General features: G+C 26.9%; 1 protein-coding gene and 1 long non-coding RNA gene across 2 annotated transcripts in view; both read left to right on the top strand.

The window, feature by feature from the left end:
* LOC100209732 (major facilitator superfamily domain-containing protein 1) overlaps positions 1 to 22,625 on the top strand; it is a 79,183-nt gene extending 56,558 nt beyond the window's left edge. The window contains exons 11-18 of the mRNA XM_065793219.1: positions 2,643 to 2,675; positions 2,762 to 2,862; positions 14,114 to 14,222; positions 14,300 to 14,437; positions 14,510 to 14,646; positions 15,189 to 15,291; positions 15,428 to 15,544; positions 22,407 to 22,625. Of these exons, the coding sequence (XP_065649291.1) occupies positions 2,643 to 2,675; positions 2,762 to 2,862; positions 14,114 to 14,222; positions 14,300 to 14,437; positions 14,510 to 14,646; positions 15,189 to 15,291; positions 15,428 to 15,544; positions 22,407 to 22,433 (765 nt within the window). The 3' untranslated portion in view covers positions 22,434 to 22,625. The remainder of the gene's footprint in view (positions 1 to 2,642; positions 2,676 to 2,761; positions 2,863 to 14,113; positions 14,223 to 14,299; positions 14,438 to 14,509; positions 14,647 to 15,188; positions 15,292 to 15,427; positions 15,545 to 22,406) is intronic.
* On the top strand, positions 11,928 to 12,218 carry LOC136078154 (uncharacterized). Its single transcript, XR_010637571.1, has 2 exons — positions 11,928 to 12,066; positions 12,188 to 12,218. It is a non-coding gene; the product is annotated as an uncharacterized LOC136078154 (long non-coding RNA).
* Positions 22,626 to 22,948: the final 323 nt, after the last annotated feature.

Here is a 22,948-nt window from a genome sequence, read left to right as displayed (position 1 = left end):
CCTGATGGAGGTGCTGGGGTTTTTGTTGATCGACTTCTGTACTCTGCTGATGAAGGCCTTATTACTGATTGGTTTGTGAGCAGTCTTTTCTTTTCGTTCTACAGACTCTGCACCATCATTAAACCTCTTTGCAATATAATAAACTGTGCTTTTTGGGAAGCCAAACCATTTTATAATCTCTGGGACAGAGTGCCCGGCGTGGAGGGACTCAACCACTGCAACTCTACAGTCATATTCCTTTGACATGATGTGCTAAAATTGCAATTTTTATTTTTTTTCCTGAGAGTACAATGTTTGTTTTGATTAATGTTTGAATTTCGCAACAGAATTTAAAAACAAAAAAATGCCAGCAAATTTAAAATTGTCCAGATTTCGAGCATCCACCCTGTATATATAATATTTTAATGACATCTTAATAGTATGATGAAATTTATATATAAAATTGAAAATACATCATTTACGATGACATACTTTTTATATTTTATATATATTTTATATATATATATATATATATATATATATAATATAATATAATATAATCCTTTAGCACCAATTTGAGCTAATATGTTTATCGGTTTTTATGAACAAACGTGGGTTAATAATTGCTCATCCTCCATACTGATTTTTTATAAACGTTATGTGGATGACATAATAGCAATTTTTAATTCAGAGTTTGAAGCGCAAGAATTCTTTAATTATCTCAATAGACAGCACAAAAACTTACTATGGAAAAAGCCAACCAAATTCCATTTTTGGATGTTCTTATTAATAAGTCTAATTCACTCTCTACATCAGTTTATCACAAAAAAACATACACGGGTCTTTTACAAAATTTCTTTAGTTTTGTCCCTTCATGTTACCAAACTGGCCTTATACGTTGCTTGATTGATTGAACATATAAAATTAACAACACGTGGTTTGGATTTGATAAGGATTTAAAATATCTTTCTTTAGTTTTAAAAAATAATCAATTTCCGCAAAAAGTTATCGACACTGAAATTAAATTATATGTTGAAAAGAAAATTAATTCACCTGTTATAAATACTGTTGATAATACTAATATAAGATATTTTAAGCTTCCATTTATTGGATTTTACTCAAGTTTCAATAAAACTAAAATTGATAAAATTATTAAAAAGTATTGTAAAAATGTAATAATCAAATTTATATTTACAACCGATAAATTAAAAAACAATTTTTGCATAAAAGATCCGTTTCCTAAGATGCTTAAATCTAACAATGTCTACAAATTTTCTTATGCTGGCTGTAACGCTAGTTATATTGGAGAAACCTCCAGACATTTGACAACACGGATAAATGAGCACCTTACGAGTGACAAGCAATCGCATATTTTTAAACATTTAAATTCATCCATTAATTGTAAAACACTAACTAATTATGATTGCTTTCAGATTTTAGATACTGCCTCTACCATTAACAATTTAAAAAAAAAAAAGAACCACTTCATATTAAATGGGAAAATCCTTCTTTAAATAAACAAACATCTCACTATATTATAAATTTATCTATCTAACTTACTATATTATTATTATTATTAATATTTTAATATTAGGAAGTTTATTTTGTCATAATTTGTAATATAATTTTTAATTGGTTTGTAACAAGTTAATTTGTCCGTTAATTTTTTTCTGTATTGTCTTCAGTTTTTAAATTTATTTACCAGAGTTTTAATAGTAAATTAAATCTTTTGAAAATGTAGTAAGACTACAAAACATGTCAAGAATAAAAAATATTGAGATTTTTATTAAAATTTTTACAAATTTGTTGTTAATGCGATATTCAAAATATATATATATATATATATATATATATATATATATATATATATATATATATATATATATATATATATATAGAGAGAGAGAGAGAGAGAGTCGGAGCAGTTGTTGTCTCATTTTGTTTTGCTTCATTAACATTTAAATGTTATGATGTTAAAAAATAGAAAGCGAAAATAAATTACTTTATCATTTTATAATTTATTTTTTTGAAATTTTTATTTCAAAAAAATAAATTATTACCATATTTCAACTAAATCAACTTTTAGTTGATTTTAAAAATGTATTAGTCGATTTTAGCCGACTTTAAAAAATATCTTAGTCGATTTAGTCGACAGTCGAATTATTTAATAGTTGTAACAACAGTACTTAAAAACTTTTAATTTATTGTTTTAGTTTTATTTGTTCATTTGAGGAATAAGGATATATACTGTTTACTAAAATATTTACTGGCCTTAAAAAAACTGCCACACATCAAGTTTGTACTTGAAAGTTTAAAGTAAAATTGATAAATAAAAAAAATGTTTTTATTTCTCTAAAGTCATATAGTTTTACAACCTTTTGCACTAGTTATTTTTTTTAAATTTATTTTTGTTTTAGTTTACATACAGAGTGTACTAATTGATTGATTTTTACATCAAGGTTTATCAAATTATTTAGCTTTTTTTTAATTTTATGTTTATCAAATTAAATAGTTTCTAAATAAAACATGAAACTATAGTAAAATGTATCATAAATTTTTATGTTTAAAGTTTTCACAAAGTAGCTCTCTTAAAGTTATATGTTTTTAGAAAATTTTGCAAGTTTAAAAAAAATAATGATTTATTTTGTCTATTTTTTATTTAGGAACAAACTATGAAGGTTGCAACCAGAAAAATGGTGATTATTAATTTTTGTTTTTACTTTGAAGTTAGTTATCTAAATAACAAGATATTTTTTATTATTTTCATATTGCATTTTTAAAGCAACTTGGTGACATCCGGAACTTAAACATTCAGTTTTGGCTTCTTGCTGTTACAACTATGTTCTTTTACAACACTTTATTTCCTTTTATTGCTAATGCAAGGTACATTTTATTGCTGATACTTATTTTTTATTTGTTATTTTTATTCTTTGACATAAGTTTGTTGAATGGTCACACGCAAGCAAAAAATGCCTGCATGAAAAATCAAGAACACTAGAATTAAGGAGATTTCTTTGAACAAAATGTAATTTAGCTTGTCTTCCTTATTATTTGTTTTGGCTCAACAATAATAAATCTCATTAGATAATTCTCCACTTGACCTCATGATTTATGTCTGTTTTGACCTCATGATTAATGTCTAACTTTTCCGCAATGATTGACCAATAACTGGTTATAGAAAAATACTGCTGGGTATCCATTAGGTGATAAGGAAGACTTTGATGGAAGCTTTTGGAGAGTTAGCACAACAGGATTGTAGGAAAACATTACATTGTTTAAGGAATTTGGGTGTGTCTGCAAATCTAAAGCTAGTGAATTACCATTTTCTGTAACAAAAACAGAACTGAAAAAATTATTCAGATGTGACTTTTCACATCTATCAGCACTAATCAGAAGAACCATCTGGTCAGAGTTGCAGTGAAACAGAGCTACAGCATTTAAATTTTGCCTTTACAAAAGAATAAAACTGGGCAATATTAGCTTTATCAGTTAAATCTTTCTCTCTGAGAATACAATATTTATTTCTGCATCAAATAAACAAGAGTGAATCTTTTGTTTGACATAGATAGATGCATTACCAGTTCTTTTGTAATCTTTATAGAGAATACGTGTTTGTAGGCTTCCAATTGGCTAGAGGTTGTTCCTATTGTATAGTTTTAGTATTGTTTATATTACTATTATTATTGTTATTATTATTATTATTATTATTATTATTATATTTTGGCGGTTTTCTATTGCAAATTACTGGAATATGTAATGAAATAGATAAGTTCAAATAATTGCAAATAATTTGCTAGAATGATTTAATATCTTGATTTGGTTTTGAGCATAGCGTTTAATACATACATCCTTACTTAATTTACATTAAGTAAGGAAACATGTATTGCGTTGTAATCAGCTTTGTGAAAATTATATTTGGTATTTAATTTTAACAAAGCTGTATTTATTCATACAGTGGTCACAGGTCATTGTGAACTAAACCCCATTTTATAGTTGGTGGTTAGTATTAGATCTCAAGTATAGTATAAGATTTACATAACAAAAAAAAAAACGTTTTATTTTAATTCTATTTAGCCAGCATTACGAATGCAGTGATGGATTCAGGACTTTGTCCTTTGGGGATAGTCAAAAAACAGCACCAGATCCGACTAAAAAAGGTCCACAATACAATTAAAAGATTAAGAAAACAATATTTTTATTTATAGTAACAATAATGTACTGTTAAATAACAAAGCGTAATTAAACTATATATTAATAAATAGTTTGTCTGTTATGTGCAACAAAAGACAAAATCTTGAGTTTATTTTTTTTCTTTATTCAAATCTTAACAAAAATTTTAAAAACTACAATATAAAATTGAGCTTTCTAGTTGTTTTTTTTTATAGTCTTCAGAGGTGCAAATCTATCAATATTGAATTAATCTTTTTGACTCATTCAATGATGTAATCTCCATGAATATTCATCATAGCCAAGCCATTTAATTGTTCTTGTTTGTCGATCTTAACTAAGTTTTAAGTCTTTTTAAAACCAAGAAACTCCTGAAGCAAGGTTAACTTTAAGGGTGCAAAGCAATTCTAAAATACATTTAATTAAAGGGAAGACATTACCATCACATTGGTTGTATGCTTCAAACGCACAGTCAAATAGGTCTTGTTGCTTTTTGATTGCATCTTTCCATTTCAGCTCCCAAAATTCAAATTCTAAAAAAAATTTCATTATTTGAACATTCTCATCAATAGTGTTTATGTTTGGCAGCTCTTTCATAAAACTCAGTATATTAGTTATCAATCCTATTAATTATGTATTAATTATACTTGATAAATTACTGGGTACATTTTGATCAAAAGAGTTTAAGGTTTCATTAGAAAATATGAACTGTAAATCTAGAACTATACTATCAAGTAACGGTAAATAAACATTTACCTAATAGTAAATTTGAGGATCATTGGTATTTAAGGTTTGGGTGATTAGTTTGTTTTCCTGTAATTTGTGGAATCCTGATTTCTGATCCTAAGTCTAGTAACTTTAATGCACTTTTAAATATGACATTGAAAGTTTCTTCATTTTGTTGTCTTTTATTTAATATCTTATGGTATGTTTCTGAATAGTTTTTGCATGATTCTTAAATAATGTTTTTTTTGAAGAGCCTTACTTAAAGAGACTGTGCTATTTAAAGCATTATTACAAAAAAGGGCTCAGATATTGCATTATTCAGTAATGCAGCCTTTGTTGAAGAATCCCATTCTTTCCATTGAGGTATCAAATTAAGAGTTTCTACTATTATTATTAAACAAGATCTATAATTTAATACAGAACACATCGTTCAATCTATCTTGTTTCACATAAGCTTGTAAGTATTGCCTTATATATATATTTAAGCACATATATTTACTTTGCTTCGGTGAAGCTTTAAAAAATGATATTACTTAATTCATTGTGCCAATTGTATTTCTTACAGCTTGAACAGACCAACATTTTGAAATTAATAAGTTTAAACCATGATTATAACATTGACTTTTTATTATGTTTGTTAGGATCTTCTGTAATTTTGTGACTGCTCTATTGTTTTTACCTAATGTAACGCTGCAACCATTAATTTCTATACCTACACGATCCTTTAAATTTAAGTTTATTTGTTAATGTGTTTGCAACTGGTTCATATATATAATTAGCCTGTTTAAGCCTTCCTTTATTAACAAAATTACGTACATCTGTAGACAGACATTCATATGTTCTAATGAAATCCAATGCTGCCAACATAGTAACTTTTTTTGATACGAATGGCAATCACTAAATTAAATGTAACTAAAAAAAAATTAAATGAAAATAACTGCATTTCAATATTCTGTATTTATTTTGAAATATAATCTTCTTTATTAATTTTACAGACAGTGTTATTTATACTTGTAGAAGTCACAGGTTCCATACCATGTTCAGGATCAGGAGAAAAAAGACTAATTTTCATTGTGATTTGATTATTTTCAACCTAACCAATAAATGAACAATTACATTGTTTGGATGAGGACAGTGAAGATAAAGGCAAAGCAATAGGACCAGCATGATCCTATATTGGTAGAATTTTATTTCTTTTGACAAAATAGTCACCTCAAGTGCTACCCTGGTGGTCATTGCAGCTAATAGAATAAAATATCATTTAAAATAGTAATAAACATATGTCATTTAAAATAAAAATAAACACATTTTTTTTTTCTAAATAAGAAACTAATTCTGTTACTTTTCTTTAAAAAAAATTTTTTTTATATATCTTATATATAAAAAAAGTGTGGCAACTTCAATTGTTATAAAGTAAATAATTTTTTCATTAACATTTTAACCACCAAAAACAACAACGCATAAAAAAAATCATGCTGCAAATTAAAATTAACATTATTATTAAAGCAAAATCTCAAAGTTTTTAAAATCAGAACAAAATAAAAATTTTATTGTTCTTTTAAGTTATTTAGTTATATATTAGAATGCATTAACTTTGACGACATTAAAATGTTTAGAAACTTTCTTTGATTTTTTTCGATAACAATAAAATGTTAACAAAAACTTTAAAAAAGCGATTGTCCCATTCGTAACATTTTTGATTGCTATAATTTGCTAATATAGTTTGCTAATATAAATAGTTTGCTAATGCTTTATATGTATATAAACAACTTTTTTTTTTAAACTCAAAAAACTACTGTTTGTTGGAAAAAAATTTTATAAAGTTGAAACTTTGCCTAGTGATTCCCTAAGGTATATAGATTATGTAAAAAAAATGCCCCATGATTTGCACCAGGAAACCCCTTTTTTGGGCCCTGTTACCAAATGATGCATTCACAAATAGTTTTAAAATCTTCAAACTTAGACTTATTATATACCATTTTTTATGCTGAACAACTCTTAAGGATATAACACTAAGAATAACACTAAGGTTTAAAATGAAAGGGTGACTAGTTATTTAACAAATAAATTCTATATATTCAAATAATTAATTAATTAGTCATTAAAAGTGGTATGAAAATCTGGCTTATAAAAATAACGACATGTTTGAAAACATTAAAAGTTGATTTTAAGAAGACATTGCATTTTAGTTGATCTTACAAAACCTTTCAATCTTAAACTTTTAATTAAATCTTCAGAAACTAAATTCTTGAGTGTACTTCTAATGTGCTATAAATAATTGTGTAAAAAAATGTGCAATTTGTTTTGATCTAATTACGGTATTCACAATATATTAAGAAAGTAAGAATCAAGTTATATACCATTATATTATATACCATTATTGCTCATAAGCCTAATATCCTATCCTAAGAATGCTACAAAAAAGTTACTTCTTTAATTTTAAGTAATACTGTTTTACTTACTAGTTTTTCACTCTCAGTTTTTATTTGTTTTGTGATGTTTATTTGTTTTGTGATGTTTATTTGTTTTGTGATGTTTATTTGTTTTGTGATGTTTATTTGTTTTGTGATGTTTATCTTCTGAAAATAGTAATTCTTTTTTTTTTTAAACATAATTCTAAGGATGTTAAATCTATTTTCAATTTGTATAAACTTTATTAGATCATCATCTACTGTAATTTAAATGAAAGGCATTTGGATCAAGATGTTATTTGATTCTGGTTTTTTTCCATTATGATTTAATTTAGAAATGGCATCCATGCAATGTACTTTTTGCGAAAGTGATAAAGTGCAAATGAATATGGTTGGTGAAAAAGACTTGAAAACCCTATTGAGAGCATCTTTTTCAAATAAGGAAACCAATCTAACTCAAATGCTAAAAGACCACCCAAGATAGATAAAAGTCAGTGAATGTTCATTATAAATGCCGGAGGAGCACACAGATTTTCTGATATAGCCTGCTGTACTAGAACCTAAGAGGTTTCAGCAGTTTCGATTGATTCTGCTGAAAAGTTTGTTTTGGAAAAGTTTTGGAAAGTTTGTTATTCTATTTGCTTCTAGTCTACTACGCGACATAAAGAGAGATTCCACCAAGTGAAAACACTACCATTACACAACACTATTATCGAGTGTGGGAAAGCAAAGAATGATGTATTAAACTTTAAATGAGCTAGTTAGAGAAAAAGCAGTGTATCATAGTTCATGCATGCCTGTCTTCAGGTGGAGGAAAGTGGTCCTTTGGAAGATCAGAAAATCTTATTATGATTGATGCATTCGAAAACATTTATGGTTGGCTTGAAGATGCTACAAGAAGTAAAATATATTCTATAGAGAGTTATATGACAAAATGATTAAAGACAATCATGGTGTTGGATATTGTTTTGATCAAAACTTAAAGTAAGGTATAAAGACCATGTCAATTTTGTCCAAAGTGCTAGCTGTAGGAGTGAACTGGTTTTGTTTTAAAATATAAGAGACTATATACTAAGGACATTTAAAGAAGGTAATAAATTAAAAAATAAAAGTAAAACAAACATTTCAATTAAATTATAAATTAAATAAAAAACTCCCTAAAAAACATTTTTTTTAAAAAGAAACTTTTATGTTACTTATTCTTTCCAGTAAGAAGCGAAGTTTGAAACAATGAGTCTGAAAGCTGAGTCTGAAACAATGTATCATACAGGCTTCACGACCAAAAAGTAACTTTGCACTAATACCATTCAGAATGGCTGTTAATTTTGATAAATGTAATGGATTTAAACAGCTTATTCAACATTTCTGACGACTTGGGTTTCCAATCACTTCACTTGACTTGTACCGGTTTCAACCATCAGCAGTTGAAAAGATGACCAGGAATGAAATCAATAACCGCAAAGAAATAAGTTATGGATTTAGGCAATAGGCAGCTGAAAATATCGACCAAAAAATTGCAACATCAACAGGGAAAGATACATTTCAAATTAAAGTTGCCTCAATTAAAGGTTTTATTTTGTTATAAAGAGTAGCAAAGAGAAGCACACTTGTAAAATTGAGGTAATTTTTTTCCTTTAATTATAGGAATCCTTATTGTATAAAACTAATTATTTTACTTAATTTTATTAATAATTTTAAGTACATAATTTTCTAGGTACAATAAATACATAAATTTAGCATGCAAGGCTATAATATTGTCATAAAAACTTCTGATAAAGCTGCTTACTCGCTTACCATGGCCTGCGAGTGCATTGTCAAATAATGTTATGGTTACTAATGACTTTGAACTAGATGGAGCTGGAAGCTACATGGTGGAATAATCACACCTGTAATGATAGATAAAGATATTGCACCAGAAGCACTAGCAAAGGTCATTAGAGGTAATTGGAAGATACGTTTTTGAAATGAATGTATTGTTTAGAACTGCTGGAAAAGATCTTAAAAAACTTTATCTATATAATTTAAACTTAAATATTTTTTTATTTCTAACAATAGTAATTTTTTTTTATTATTAGTGTTGTTACGACTATTAAATGATTCGACTGTCAACTAAATCGACTAATACATTTTTTAATGTTAGTCGACTAAAAGTTGTTTTAGTCAAAGTATGGGAATAATTAATTTTTTTGAAATAAAAAGTAATAAAAATAATAAAGTAAATTATTTTTTTTATTTTTTAATCTTATATATAAGAGAAGGGGTGCCTCGACAACAAGACAATCTATATCCAAACCCCAATGATTTAGAGACTGTCTTAAATACTTGCTATCAATGTGTCACAAAATGTATTTTAATACGAACCTCTTTTGCCGAGAAAAACCTATATGTATGATATATATATATATATGTATGATATATATACATATGTATGATATATATACATATATATATATATATATATATATATATATATATATATATATTATATATATATATATATATATATATAGTTAGATACCTATAGGTATGATTGTAGTAAGTATGTAGGAGTACGTTAGAGTTGATTTAAAAAAAAATCGATTAGAAAATTTTGATTTTTTGGCCTATTGACAAGATTATTAATCAAATAAAATGAAACATTTTTTACATGAAGGTTGTATATTTTTGTCACATAAGTTACTAACAAAGATAAACAACTTGTTTGAATATAAGTTCCTAGGCCATTTATTGATTTTAAAAATCTGGGAAAGGCCTGTGAACAGTTTAATGGTACCTTTTGAGCAAAATACAAGTACAAAACTATTTAAAATGCCGAATTAAGCAAAAACTCATGGTGACAACAAAAAAGCTGTCTGTTTTCCGTGCTTGAAAAATGCTAACAGGCAACTGACTATGATTAAACGCTGTCAAAAAGTTTTTGGTCAAGTTATCAACTTTGAAAATCAAAGAGTCCCAATTAGTATCTGCAAAAACTGTCAAGTAGGCCTTAGAAAAAGAGATAATGGTGAAGATGTTCAACTTCCCTCACTGCCTAACTACCAAAACATAAAGATTCGTCCTTCAACAAGAGAATCATCATGTGGTTGCATGATTTTTTATGTTGGAAAAGCCAAGTTTGGAAGCCCTGAAATTATTGGAACAACAAACACAACCAGTCAGCTGAAAGAACAGCCAGTTGTTGAAAACCATTATTCAGCATGCTTTTCACTGATTGGAAAAGGGATTCCACATAATTATACAAAAGGAATGCTTTGACAGAACTTGCCTAAAGTTGCAGCAAAAAACATAAAAGCAGCTGTTTAGCTGCTTCTGTATAGATATCTGTAGTAGCTGCTTCTGTTATAGATATCAAGGTTCCTTCCCCCCATGGCATTGTGTGCATGCTTGTTTTTTAGCATTTCTATTCATATATTGACATATTCAGAAAATTTGATGCAGTTGTTCATGCCTCCATTGGAAATGTTCCTCAAGACAACTATTGTATTTTCATTGAAGAATTCAAGGATTTTTACCTCAACCTTCCAAACACGAGTGTCACTCCCAAAGTGCATGCTGTCTTTTTTCATGTAACACAGTTTATTGATCACCACAACCACTTACTGGGCATCTATTAAAAGCAACAGAATCACTCCATCATGACTTCAGCCATCACTGGCAATAGTTTAAAGGCCCAGTTATCATCTGGGCTACCCTAAGAATATTTTAAACTATTTGATTGATAAAAACAGTGAGCCTTTCTTTTTCTTACCTTTCTTGAAAGGTAATTTCTTGTAAGAAATTACCTTTCAAGATCAATTTTTAAGAACTATATTTAATAAGAGTAATCCTTTTTTTGAGTTGCTTGATCTGCTAAGCTAGAATCTGATTTTTTTAATTTTTTGAAGAAGTTGAATGCTTTTTTGTTTATTGTTGTCTCTAAGTTGTAAGTACACTGCTTATTTAAAGAATAAATATGTTAGAACAGGTTTCAAATGTTTTTAATAGAAAATGTAACTCGTTTGTTCAGAGCAATACAATTGAAAATTCAAATAAGTTTTTCTTTCACCGATGATGATGAAAGATTCTAAAATCAACTCTAAAGTACTTGTACATACTTGTACTATTATACTCCCAAAGGCTTTTCTTGGGAAAAGAGGTTTAAATTAAAAATCATTTTGTGACAAAGTGGCTATATATTAAAAAGTCATTACAATCAGTTAATTTAACAATTAATACAATCACATTTACATAAATGTGATTATATAGATGGCATTTAGATTTTGGAGCTTCACAATTTAGATTTGCCTAAGGTCCCTGAGCCAGCTTGGAGCAGCCCTGGAGAGTAAACAAAAACTAGGTAATGGTTATAATAGTACATACTATTGTTGTTAAATGAACAAAAATTTAAAAGTTAAATTAAATGAAAAGATATAAAGATTTTTAGATTTTAACTCAACTAAATTGACTTTTAGTCGATTAGTAGGAAGTCCATATTCGATTAAACCAACTATTCAATTTTTCAAATTCTACTAATTTCGACTAGTCAACTTTTAGTCGATTTAGTCGAAGTCGATAACAACACTAATTTATTGTTAATTGCATATCTTTTCTGAAGAATGCAGCATTGTAATTAACTTTTCATAGTTAAACGTATAACAACAGTTGATAACAACACTATTTTTTATCTTGAAGACAACAACAACAAAAACTTTGTGGTGGCAAATCATGTGCATGTAGGAAATAAGGAATACAGTGTTTTCAATTTTATGGGGAATGTCATGGAACAAAATGTATGAATAGTAAGGTAAATTATAACAATGAATCTTTTACAAGAAAGAGGTGTTCTCACATCATTTATCTTTATTATCAAATATTATTATTTCCACAAAGTATCAGTTGCATATTTGCTATTCTTTTTTATTTAGGGCATCAAAGACATCAACGAGGAAAAAGAAACGGAAAATTATGACGACGAAGACAGAAACATATTTGTATGTTTCCCTGGTTTTTAAATCCAGAAATATATTTTTAAAAAAATAATTTAATTTTGTTTTGATTATGAAATGTGACCAATGACCTTTTTAATAAAAGTTTTGATTGAAACTTTTATTTAAAAAAAGTTATTTAGTATATTATTTGTAGCATTTACTTGTTAAATAACTCGTCACTCTTATTTTAAGACTTTATAGAGTTGTTCAGCGTATAAAATGCTTTAAAATGGTATATAAGTCTATGTTTAAAGATAAAAATTTTAAACTATTCACACATGCTTTATTTTAAAACAAAGCCCAAAAAAGGGGGTTCTCCTGGTGTGAATCATAGGGCATTTTTTTTACATGATCTATATACCTTAGGAATCACTAGGCTAAACTTCAGCTTCATATAATTTTTTTCCTAAAAATAATCTTGTTCGACTGGACTACTGTAGAATCATTTTTTATATTTTATCATTTCTTTAAAAAAAAATTTTTAAGAACTTTATTACATTTAACAATTTTTAGTGAAAGGGGTAGTTACCCCTTTATCTCCACCCTCCCCTGCTCCTCCTTTATATCTTTCCCTGTATAACCATAACGGCATAGCGAACATTTTATTTAAATTCTAAATAAAATATTTAAAATTAAAATAAATAAAACACTGATTGATTTATTTTCTATTTAATAAAACATAACAAAAATTAATTAAAACGTTTTAATCAAAAAAAAAAATAATGCAAAAAACCCTGGAAAAACCAACAATTTGTTAATAAAATGATTAAAATAAAAACAGCATAACAAACATTTTAATTATATGCTAGATCGAGAATTCTTATTTAAATTTTAATCACAACAATTAAAATAAAAATAAACTAAAGGACGTTTTATTTTAATTTTGAACAATTAGTTTAGAAACACAACAGCAAAATGACATTTCATTTAAATTCTGAATAAAATAATTTAAATAGAAATGAAAAAACAAATTTTAATTAAATTATATATTAAGTAATACAAAAAGTTAAAAAATTAAAAAATTAAACGACAAAATATAAAATAATTAAAAGTACTAAAATGACAAAACAAATGTTGTATTTAAATTCCATATACAAATCTTTTCATATAAGTCAATTGAATTAAAAATGTACGTAAAATCAATAAAAAATATTTTATTGATTCTTAATAAAATAATTAAAATAAAATCAGCAAAACATTTTTTTTTTTAAATTTTTAAGCAAACGTCAACATTTAAAAAAAAGTAAGCAAACTATGCATATTTTTTTTCTGATAATTTTATGTAAAATGCTTGCACGTTAATCGAATGTTTAAAAATTTTGTGCCAACCTGATGTCAATTTAAAACAATTTTGAAGTCGGCAATAAAGTGCAAAAAAGTTTACTTCTTTATTATGTGTTATTATGTTAAAAGACCATTTAAAATAATAATCTTTATATAAAACAATTATTTGTTTTAATTTTTTTATATTTTGCTTCTTTTGAGACCCAAGACATACTTACAAACTAATGTGTTTTTTTTTTTGTGATAATATTAAAGATTTGTCTGTTGTTCGAAATTTTTTTGTTACATCTATAAACTATTTGTAGTTGTAATAATTGTTAATAAGGATAAATTTTAAAATTTGGTGTTGATTTATTATATAGTGCATAATAAGGATGGAGAACAGATATTTCTCGAAAATGTTGTTTCAAAAACCATCCAAGTGAACACACACAAGACATGCACAAATATAAAAACAAATCCAGACTTCTTATAAGATTTTATCTTGGTTTTCACTTTTAAACAATGCTATTAGTTTTTAAATATTTACTTTTTCTAACTTATAAATAAAGTTTTTTTTATTTATCATTTTACTTGTAGTAAGTTTGTTCATGAGAAATATGGTTACAAAGATCAGAACTCTGCAATTATAACTGGTTCAGTTTATGACATCTCATTAATCCTTACGCCATTGCTAGGATTAACAGTGGTAAAGTTTAGAGTTTACCATCTACTAAATTTATTGTTTTAGTAAAAATATTATTTTTTATGACTACTTGTTTCCAGGATTACATTGGTTATCGTGGCATAATGGCATCTGCATGTGCAGTGTTGACTATTCCTGTTTTTTCTATACTTGCATTTACTCAATGGAATCCATTGATTGGAACTCTATTGCTTGGTGCAACATACTCAGCTGCTGCGGTAAGGTTAAACTATGTTTCAAAAAATGAATAATTTTTTTCTTATTCTTGTATTAAGTGTAACCTTTTTTAGACTAGCTTGTGTCCCTCAGTTCCATTAGTTGTTAACCCTATTTTTCTTGGTACAGCAATGGGTCTGATGACTTCAATGCAAATGATTGGAAATGGTTCTTGTAATTTAGTGGTTGGAAGCATTCTTGATAGCTATAAGTAAATTTTATTATATTTTTGCTAGGCATGTTTTGTCTATCTTAAGATAGATAAAACATGCCTAGCATGTTTTATTTAATATAAAAATAAGTTGTTGTTTTTAAATAAAATTTTAAAAATTACTGCTTAACTTTAATTACTTTTTTTATTTTTGTTGTTATGTTACTTTTTATTATATTAATTTTTCTAATTATCATGATATAATTTGCACCCATTTTAGAAAAGAGTTGTATCTCCAAAATGCAAAAATAAAGTTGGTATTGTCCGATATGTCTCTTTTCTATAATTGTTTTCAACACAATGGCACATATACCTTTATTTAAATTACTAATAACTCATTAATTATAAATAATCGAAGCATAATACTTTAAGATAATATGGACAATATTCCATAGTTTTTACAGTCCAAATTTCTCAGTTTTGGTAAAAATGGACAAAGGTACCTTTTCTATAACGGGTGCAAATTGTTAATTATAATTATAAAGTGTTATAATTGTTGTTAATAACTATCATATTAATTGTTAAATATTTTTACTTTCAAGAAAAAATCCCCACAAGTGGAAATTTGTTATGTTATTTCTGTTTGCAAATGCTTTAGCATGTGTCTTGTTGTCTGTTATTCTAAACATTATTGATTTCAGACGGGTATGTTTAGTTTTTTGAATATAATAATTTAAATAATATATAGTATAACTGTCTACATTTTCATGTTATTAATTTTAAATATAAAACAATAACTTTTTATTGTATATTAAATATTTGTATATAGCTTATTATTTAGAATGGTGTTTTAAATAAGACATCGAAACGCAAGAAAAAAAAAAAAGCATACTTATCAAATGATAAGAAAGGTCTCATTGCAAATGAAGTACACAATGGGGCATCAAATGATGATGCTGTAAGTAAATATTATTAACTGCTTTAAGTTTTTTTCAATCTAATCAACAAATCCTTCAAAATGATGAATAAATCTCTTAATACTTATTCAACAACAAAACATGATGTTAAAATATATATATATATATATATATATATATATATATATATATATATATATATATATATATATATATATATATATATATATATATATATATATATTAGGATGGCCCTAAAAACAACTTTTTTGAAAAAAATCTGCTCCCACCCCTTAAATGTGTTCTATATAAGACGAAAACACTAGGTTTAAATTTTTTTTGAAAAAAACATATTTATAGAGGTCCCCCAAGACCCTTTAATATTAAACGGGTCCCTAATATTTTCAAAAAAAAAAGTTTCTCAAAAATAGGTCAACCTGGTACTCAAATGAAGCGCAATTATATAAAAATTTCAAAAATAATATTCATTTTGAAAAATAAATTTGAAGTTTGAACTTATTTATCACAACTATCATGAAAAATTCACTTATTTCATTTTTTGCTAAAAAACAAGATTTTTACGTAGTAAAATCTAAAATAACTATATTATTTTAAAATGAATGTTATTTTTGAAATTTTTATATAATTTCGCTTCATTTGAGTACCAGGTTGACCTATTTTCGAGAAACTTTTTTTTTTTAAATATTAGGGACCCGTTAAATATTAAAGGGTTTTGGGGGACCTCTAAAAGTATTTTTTATTCAACAAAATTTTAAACCTAGTGTTTTTGTATTATATAGAACACATTTAAAGGGTGGGAGCAGATTTTTTTCAAAAAAGTTGTTTTTAGAACCACCCTAATATATATATATATATTATTCAATATTACTAATACTATGTGTTACAATGGCAAAATGTAACACCACATAATTACATTATGTTTATATATATATATATATATATATATATATATATATATATATATATATATATATTAGGGCCCTGCAAATCGATTCCATTCGTGAATCAAGTGTTGCTTCGGTTCGAGATTCATTTTTAAAAAAATGATTCGAGTTTTTTGATTTATTATTTATTTTGTGTTGATTACTGTTTATATCTTATTTTTAAAACTGCTGTTTTAAAAATAAGATATAAACAAAACAAAAAGAACTTTTAAGCTGAAGACGCTGGTCACAATAATCTAGCGAAAATTTCTTTTAAAAAATAAATTTAGTATCGAGAGAAACTCGTGTTTATTGATGTTTATAAAATTATATATATATATTTATATTTATATATACATGTATATATACATGTATGTATATATATATATATATATATATATATATATATATATATATATATATATATATATATATATATATATATATAATATATATATATATATATATATATATATATACATATACATATACATATATATATATATATATATATATATATAGATTAGGCATATGTTATGTTAAACTAAATTCTCGTTATCTTTTGTCTTTATATTGTATAATTAATCTGCAAAATCTTCTGATTCTGAAATGATCTTAAAACTATAAACATAAACATGTTTTAAATATTAACTTGAACATGTATTTATATTTTGTAATGTATTATGTAATATATGTATTATATACTATAAACTATAACATCTAAGTAAAAATTTTGTTTTAAATATTATATGTATATATGATTTAAATGTTGACATCTTGTGCGAAAGTATATATATATATATATATATATATAAAAACTACTTTAAAACATCAGATAATACGAATTCTTTCAATACTAAATAGTTTATTTGAAACTTTTGCCGGATTATAAGCACTGGCATCAACGCTTACGTATTAATCATGTGGAAGTTATTTTATTTTAAAGTGCGTTAATTACTTAAAAAATATCATGCATCAAAAAAAAAAAAAAGTTTATTAACTTTTAATCTCGATATTGTGTGTTATAGTGGTAATATATTTGGTTGTGGTTCCTGCGCTCCGGGTTCAATTCCTGTTGGAGTCTATTTTCGTTTTTTTTAAGAATATTTTTTTATTAACTAACTTATTGATGCTAATATATTAATAATAGTAAATATTAATATAATAATAGACACGGCGGTTAATAAATAGTTATGTAATTCAGTTAATGAATAATATAAATGCGCGTAATATGTCTTGCTTTTAAGAAAATTGTTATCTTTAATGCTCTTACTCTCGAAAATACAAGGGTAAGAGGGGGAGGGAAATAAAAGGAGAGGGGATGGGAATTTTAATTTAGATCTAATAATCGGGGGGAGAGGGGGGTTTTAAAAGGGAGTGGAATATTTTTTAGATACAATATAAGTATTTTTTATAAAAAAGTTTAGTTTATAAATCGGAACTAATATTTTTCACATAATATGCTAAAAACTATTTAATTCTAGCGTCAAATGCACATTTTTAAACAGCTGTTTTTGCATAATTTTAATAGGATTTAATTTATTGAATGGTGAATTATTTTCTAATTTTTAAGGCCGATTTTCTCTGATTTTTTATTTTTATTTTTAACATTTGTTTTAACCCATTTAAATTTTTAGCTTTAATTTTTTATCTCTTATAAACACTAATTAAGTATGCATAATATAAATAAGATTTATTGCCTTAACCGGCTTCACTTCAACTATCAAAATAATTATCATTTACATAAAAGAAACCATTATAAAGCTGGCGTAAAATTTTAACTTTATAATGGTTTCTTTTATGTTAATATGAAAAAAAAAGTCCAAAAACTCGTTTTAACGTATTGTTCGTTGTCTAAATTAATACCACCGTACATTGGAGAACATTGATGTTTTTTGTATCTTGAAAGCTTAACAGAATTTTCTATCAAATTTTTAGGCCTCCACTACCTGTGTTTTTGCTTTTTCTCATTCAATGTCCTCATTGCAATTTACTAAATACAAATCTAATGCAGACTGGTTTAACTTGCCTTCATTTAAACATTTCTGGTGTTGTTTAACCCTTTTAGATTTTTATAATTATTATTATGTAAAAAAAATAAGGTCTAAAGTGTTTTTACCTTTTTTGTATATTGGCAAACTGATTTTCAATCGACTGTCCTCATAAAATATTGTCTACATATCCATCCAATCTCTTTATTGACCATTTGGGCTCTATAACCAGGGCCGTCTTGAGGGGGAGGGGCGTATGGGGTTTTTAGCCCCTCTACAAATTTTATTATCAGACACTGGAGTTGGCAAATTGGAAACTATAGTTGGCTGTCAGCAAATGTCAGTAAACATTTTTTGGCTTTAGTCGGCATAAAGCTGATACCTTTCCCCCTCATTAAAATCTCTTCGGAAGAGCCCTGTCTATAACCTTTTCAAATTTCTATATAAAGGCTCAATTTTGATAAACATTGTATATATAAATAAATATATATATATATATATATATATATATATATATATATATATATATATATATATATATATATTTAAATATATGTATATTATATATATCATATATATTATATGTATGTGTATATATTATATATATACATATATATGTATATATATATATGTGTGTGTATATATTATATACAGTATCGGACAAAACGAGTGCAACCAAATAATGCTAATTTAGTTTCTTTATATAAAAGTGCTGCATTTTTTCAATTTAGAGAAATAACTATGTAACTCTTTAGAGACAAAGTTCTTCAAGTTTTATTCATCACAAAGTTCATTATTTGTACACGAAAATTAATAAATTAATCAAAAGTATTAAAAAAAGTTGATTTCCTTCTGGACAAAACAAGTACAACTCGACAAAATGTTGACCAAGTTGTATTTCGCTATCAATATTTCGTGGCGAATCCTTTGTTGTCGATCACAGCCTTGCATCTTCGAAGCAGATTCGATCAGGTGATCAATAAAACTTTGTGGAATCGCTGCCCAGGCCTTTTGGATTTGTTCAAACAGTTAATCCTTATTACGAACACCTTTACGATTAATTCTGCGGTTGACGATCTCCCACAGGTTCTTGATAGGGTTGAGATCTGGAGATTGAGGCGGCCAATCCATTACCGATAGGTGGTTGTCTTGAAACTTTTGCAGTGACTACTTTTGCAGTGCTACTTTTGCAGTGTGACTTACTTTTACTAGTGCTTGACTACTTTTGCAGTGTGTTTCGGATCGTTGTCTTGCTGAAAAACCCATTTTATTGGCATATTCCATTCAGCATGAGGTAACATAACATCTTTCAGAATAATTTTATACATGAAATGGTCCATTATTCCATCATTTCGATGTATTGGACCTAGACCGTTAGCAGAAAAACACCCCCAGACCATTACATTGCCTCCACCATGCTTCATGGTCTTATGGCAGTAACGTAAATCGAGGCGTTTTCCGGCCGGTCGACGTACATGGCAAATGCCATCGCTCCCAATGACGTTGAAATTCGATTCATTACTGAACAGGACAGTACGCGATTTCTGCACAGTCCAGTCAATATGAGATGTAGCAAAAAGGAGTCTTTTCTTCTGGTTTTTTAGTGAAATCAGCGGTTTCTTTGCAGGGCGTCAAGAAAACAATCCGACTTCAACAGCACGTTGTCTGATTGTTCGGTCCGATACAGGCAGCTCTAATTGCTTTTGTATCTCAACTGATGATATCCAGGGATCCTTCTTGACGGATCTAACGATCATAGAATCCTCTCTAGAAGTGGTGGAACGCGGTCTTCCACCTTTGTTATCTGCTGCTAACTTCCCCGTAGAACGATATTTGGAACATAGTCTTGATATGGTCCATTTTTTCACACGATATTTATCACAAATACTTTTTTGTGACATTCCACTTACGTAATCGCCAATAATTTTCTTACTTAGTTCCCATCCAAGACTGTCGGGAGCCATTTTTGCACTTGAAGTCATAAAAATAATAAAAATAAATAATCACGCTTCTCTAGGCTTACCGTGTTACATTTACCTTGTGATGATACAATAATGCTCTGTGGAACACAACGTCTTGGTTGGATTTGGACTGTATTGATGTAATGAAACACTTGTTGTATTTCACTTCTTGTATTGATGTTCTTCGATAAATCACTTTGATAAAACTCACTTCGATAAACTGTCTTGATAATACTGACTGATTGACTTCCATAAACTGACTGAATTACATGTCGATTTACAGGTCTCTTATATAGTAAAATGAACCTGTGTTAACCTGTTCTGGAAGATTCTAGATGCTTCTTTTCGATGCTTCTGGAAGCTTCTGGATGCTTCTGAATGTTTCTGGATATTTCTGGATGCTACTGGATGCTTCCAGATGCTTCTTTTGGAAACTTCTGGAAGCTTCTGCATGCGTCTGGAAACTTCTGGATACTTCCTTAAACTATTGAAAAACTTCCGTGACGTTGATGCGGACCAGACTTAAGAAAATGAAACAAACCAAAAAAGTTGCACTTATTTTGTCCGCTGCAAAATGGCACTTGTCAACGAAATTCTGCCTGTGTGCTGTCAGCTGATTGCTCATGTCATGGCATGCTATGACTCCAGACTCCTGAACTGTTTGCTGTGGTAGTATAGTTGGTTTCGTTTTTAAGACATGTAAAATTAGGAACACTTTTAAGCATTGTTCGATGTTGGTTGCAAATGTTTTGTCCAATACTGTGTATGTATATATATATATATATATATATATATATATATATATATATATATATATATATATATATATATATATATATATATATATATATATATATATATATATATATATATATATATTTGTGTGTGTGTGTGTGTGTGTGCGTGTGTGTGTGTGTGTGTGTGTATATTATATATATGTATATATATGTATATATATATATATAAATATACATGTGTGTGTGTATATATTATATATATGTATATATATATATATATATATATATATATATAATATATATATATATATATATATATATATATATATACATATATATATATATATATATATATACATATACAGGGGCACCCAAAGCATTTTTTGAGATAGCTAACTTCCAAACATGGAGCAAACTCCAATCATTTATATGTTTATACTTATGTCAAATAAGGATGCTTTGCAAAAAATTGATTGGAGCTTGGCAACAAGTCGATGAAATATTTTTGTATTATTTTCAACTAGGCTTATATTCATCGTTAAATTTTAAGTTTCATAGTATTATCTCACAGAGTTCAAAAATTATGACAATATAAATTTTGCAACTCCCTCAAATTGAGGGGGGTTTAAACTTTATATGGTCATAATTTTTGAACGCTGAAATATTTTACTAAGAAATAAAGCTTTCAATTCCATGGCTAGTTAGTTGAAATCTCCTCCCCCCGCTTTCTCCAAAAAAAACACCTTTAATTAAGTCCCAATTTATTTTTAAAAAAACTCATTAAGTTTTAGAAAGAGCCCTTAAATTTGCAAATTGACCCCTAAATGCACAGTCGCCCCTGGTATGAATGATTTTAATGTGTGTATTATGTTTGTATATTAGGACTTAATGATGTCAGTAAAAATAAAAAGTTTGAGTCCAAACATCAGTTTCCTGTTTAACATGTTTCCTTCATGTTTTTCACCAGTTAGCACATGTTTCCTGCTTGTTTTTCATAATGCATTTATAGCAGGGATTAACGTTTTAAATTTCAACATTGATCATTTGCAAGTTTATATGTTTTTTGTTTATTTATAGTTGATTTATTTATTTTTATAACTATTTATCATCCATATATTTATATTTTTTTTTTTTATAGTTGTATTATTTATTGTAGGTTCTATTTAACTTATTTTACTTTCTTTTTTTTTTTCTTTTTGTTTACAGGATAATTCTTAACTTAAGTTAAAAAAATTAATAAAATTGTTATAAAATATTTTGTTATTTTTAGGAATGCGAGAAGAGTTGCTCTGCTTAAGAAACGCTGAAATTCTAATGTTAAATACTATTGTATGTTAGATCGGTCTTTATCTTGGTTTACTTTTACGTACAATTATAAGAAGTTTTATTATAAAAGAGTTTTTATATATTTTATATATTTGTAATATGATAATAATTTTTTTATTGAAAAGTTTTATAAGTATATTTTTTATTTGTATCATTTGCTAAATTAGTTTTTATTTATTTGTTATTTCGGAAATTTAAAATCACCTTTTGTAAAAAGCGTTGCAATAATAGCTTTTAAAATAAACAATCTAACTTATAAAAAAATGAATAATTCAACTTATAAAAGTATGAGTAATTAAACATATAAACAGGTATATAACATGTGCTGTCAACGGGGGTGACTATGAACAGTGGGGTGAAAATGAACGTCAAAATCAAGTTTACTAAAAGGTGAAAAAACACACACAATAGAACTATATTGTGTTAGTTTGATTCATTTGCTTTAAATATAATATATACAAGCTAATTTTCGGCTGCGCAAACAAT

Source organism: Hydra vulgaris, chromosome 03, assembly GCF_038396675.1.
Source record: "Hydra vulgaris chromosome 03, alternate assembly HydraT2T_AEP".
Lineage (NCBI taxonomy): Eukaryota > Metazoa > Cnidaria > Hydrozoa > Anthoathecata > Hydridae > Hydra > Hydra vulgaris.
The sequence above is the reverse complement of the archived record's forward strand: the minus strand, read 5'-3'. Positions and strand labels throughout refer to the sequence as shown.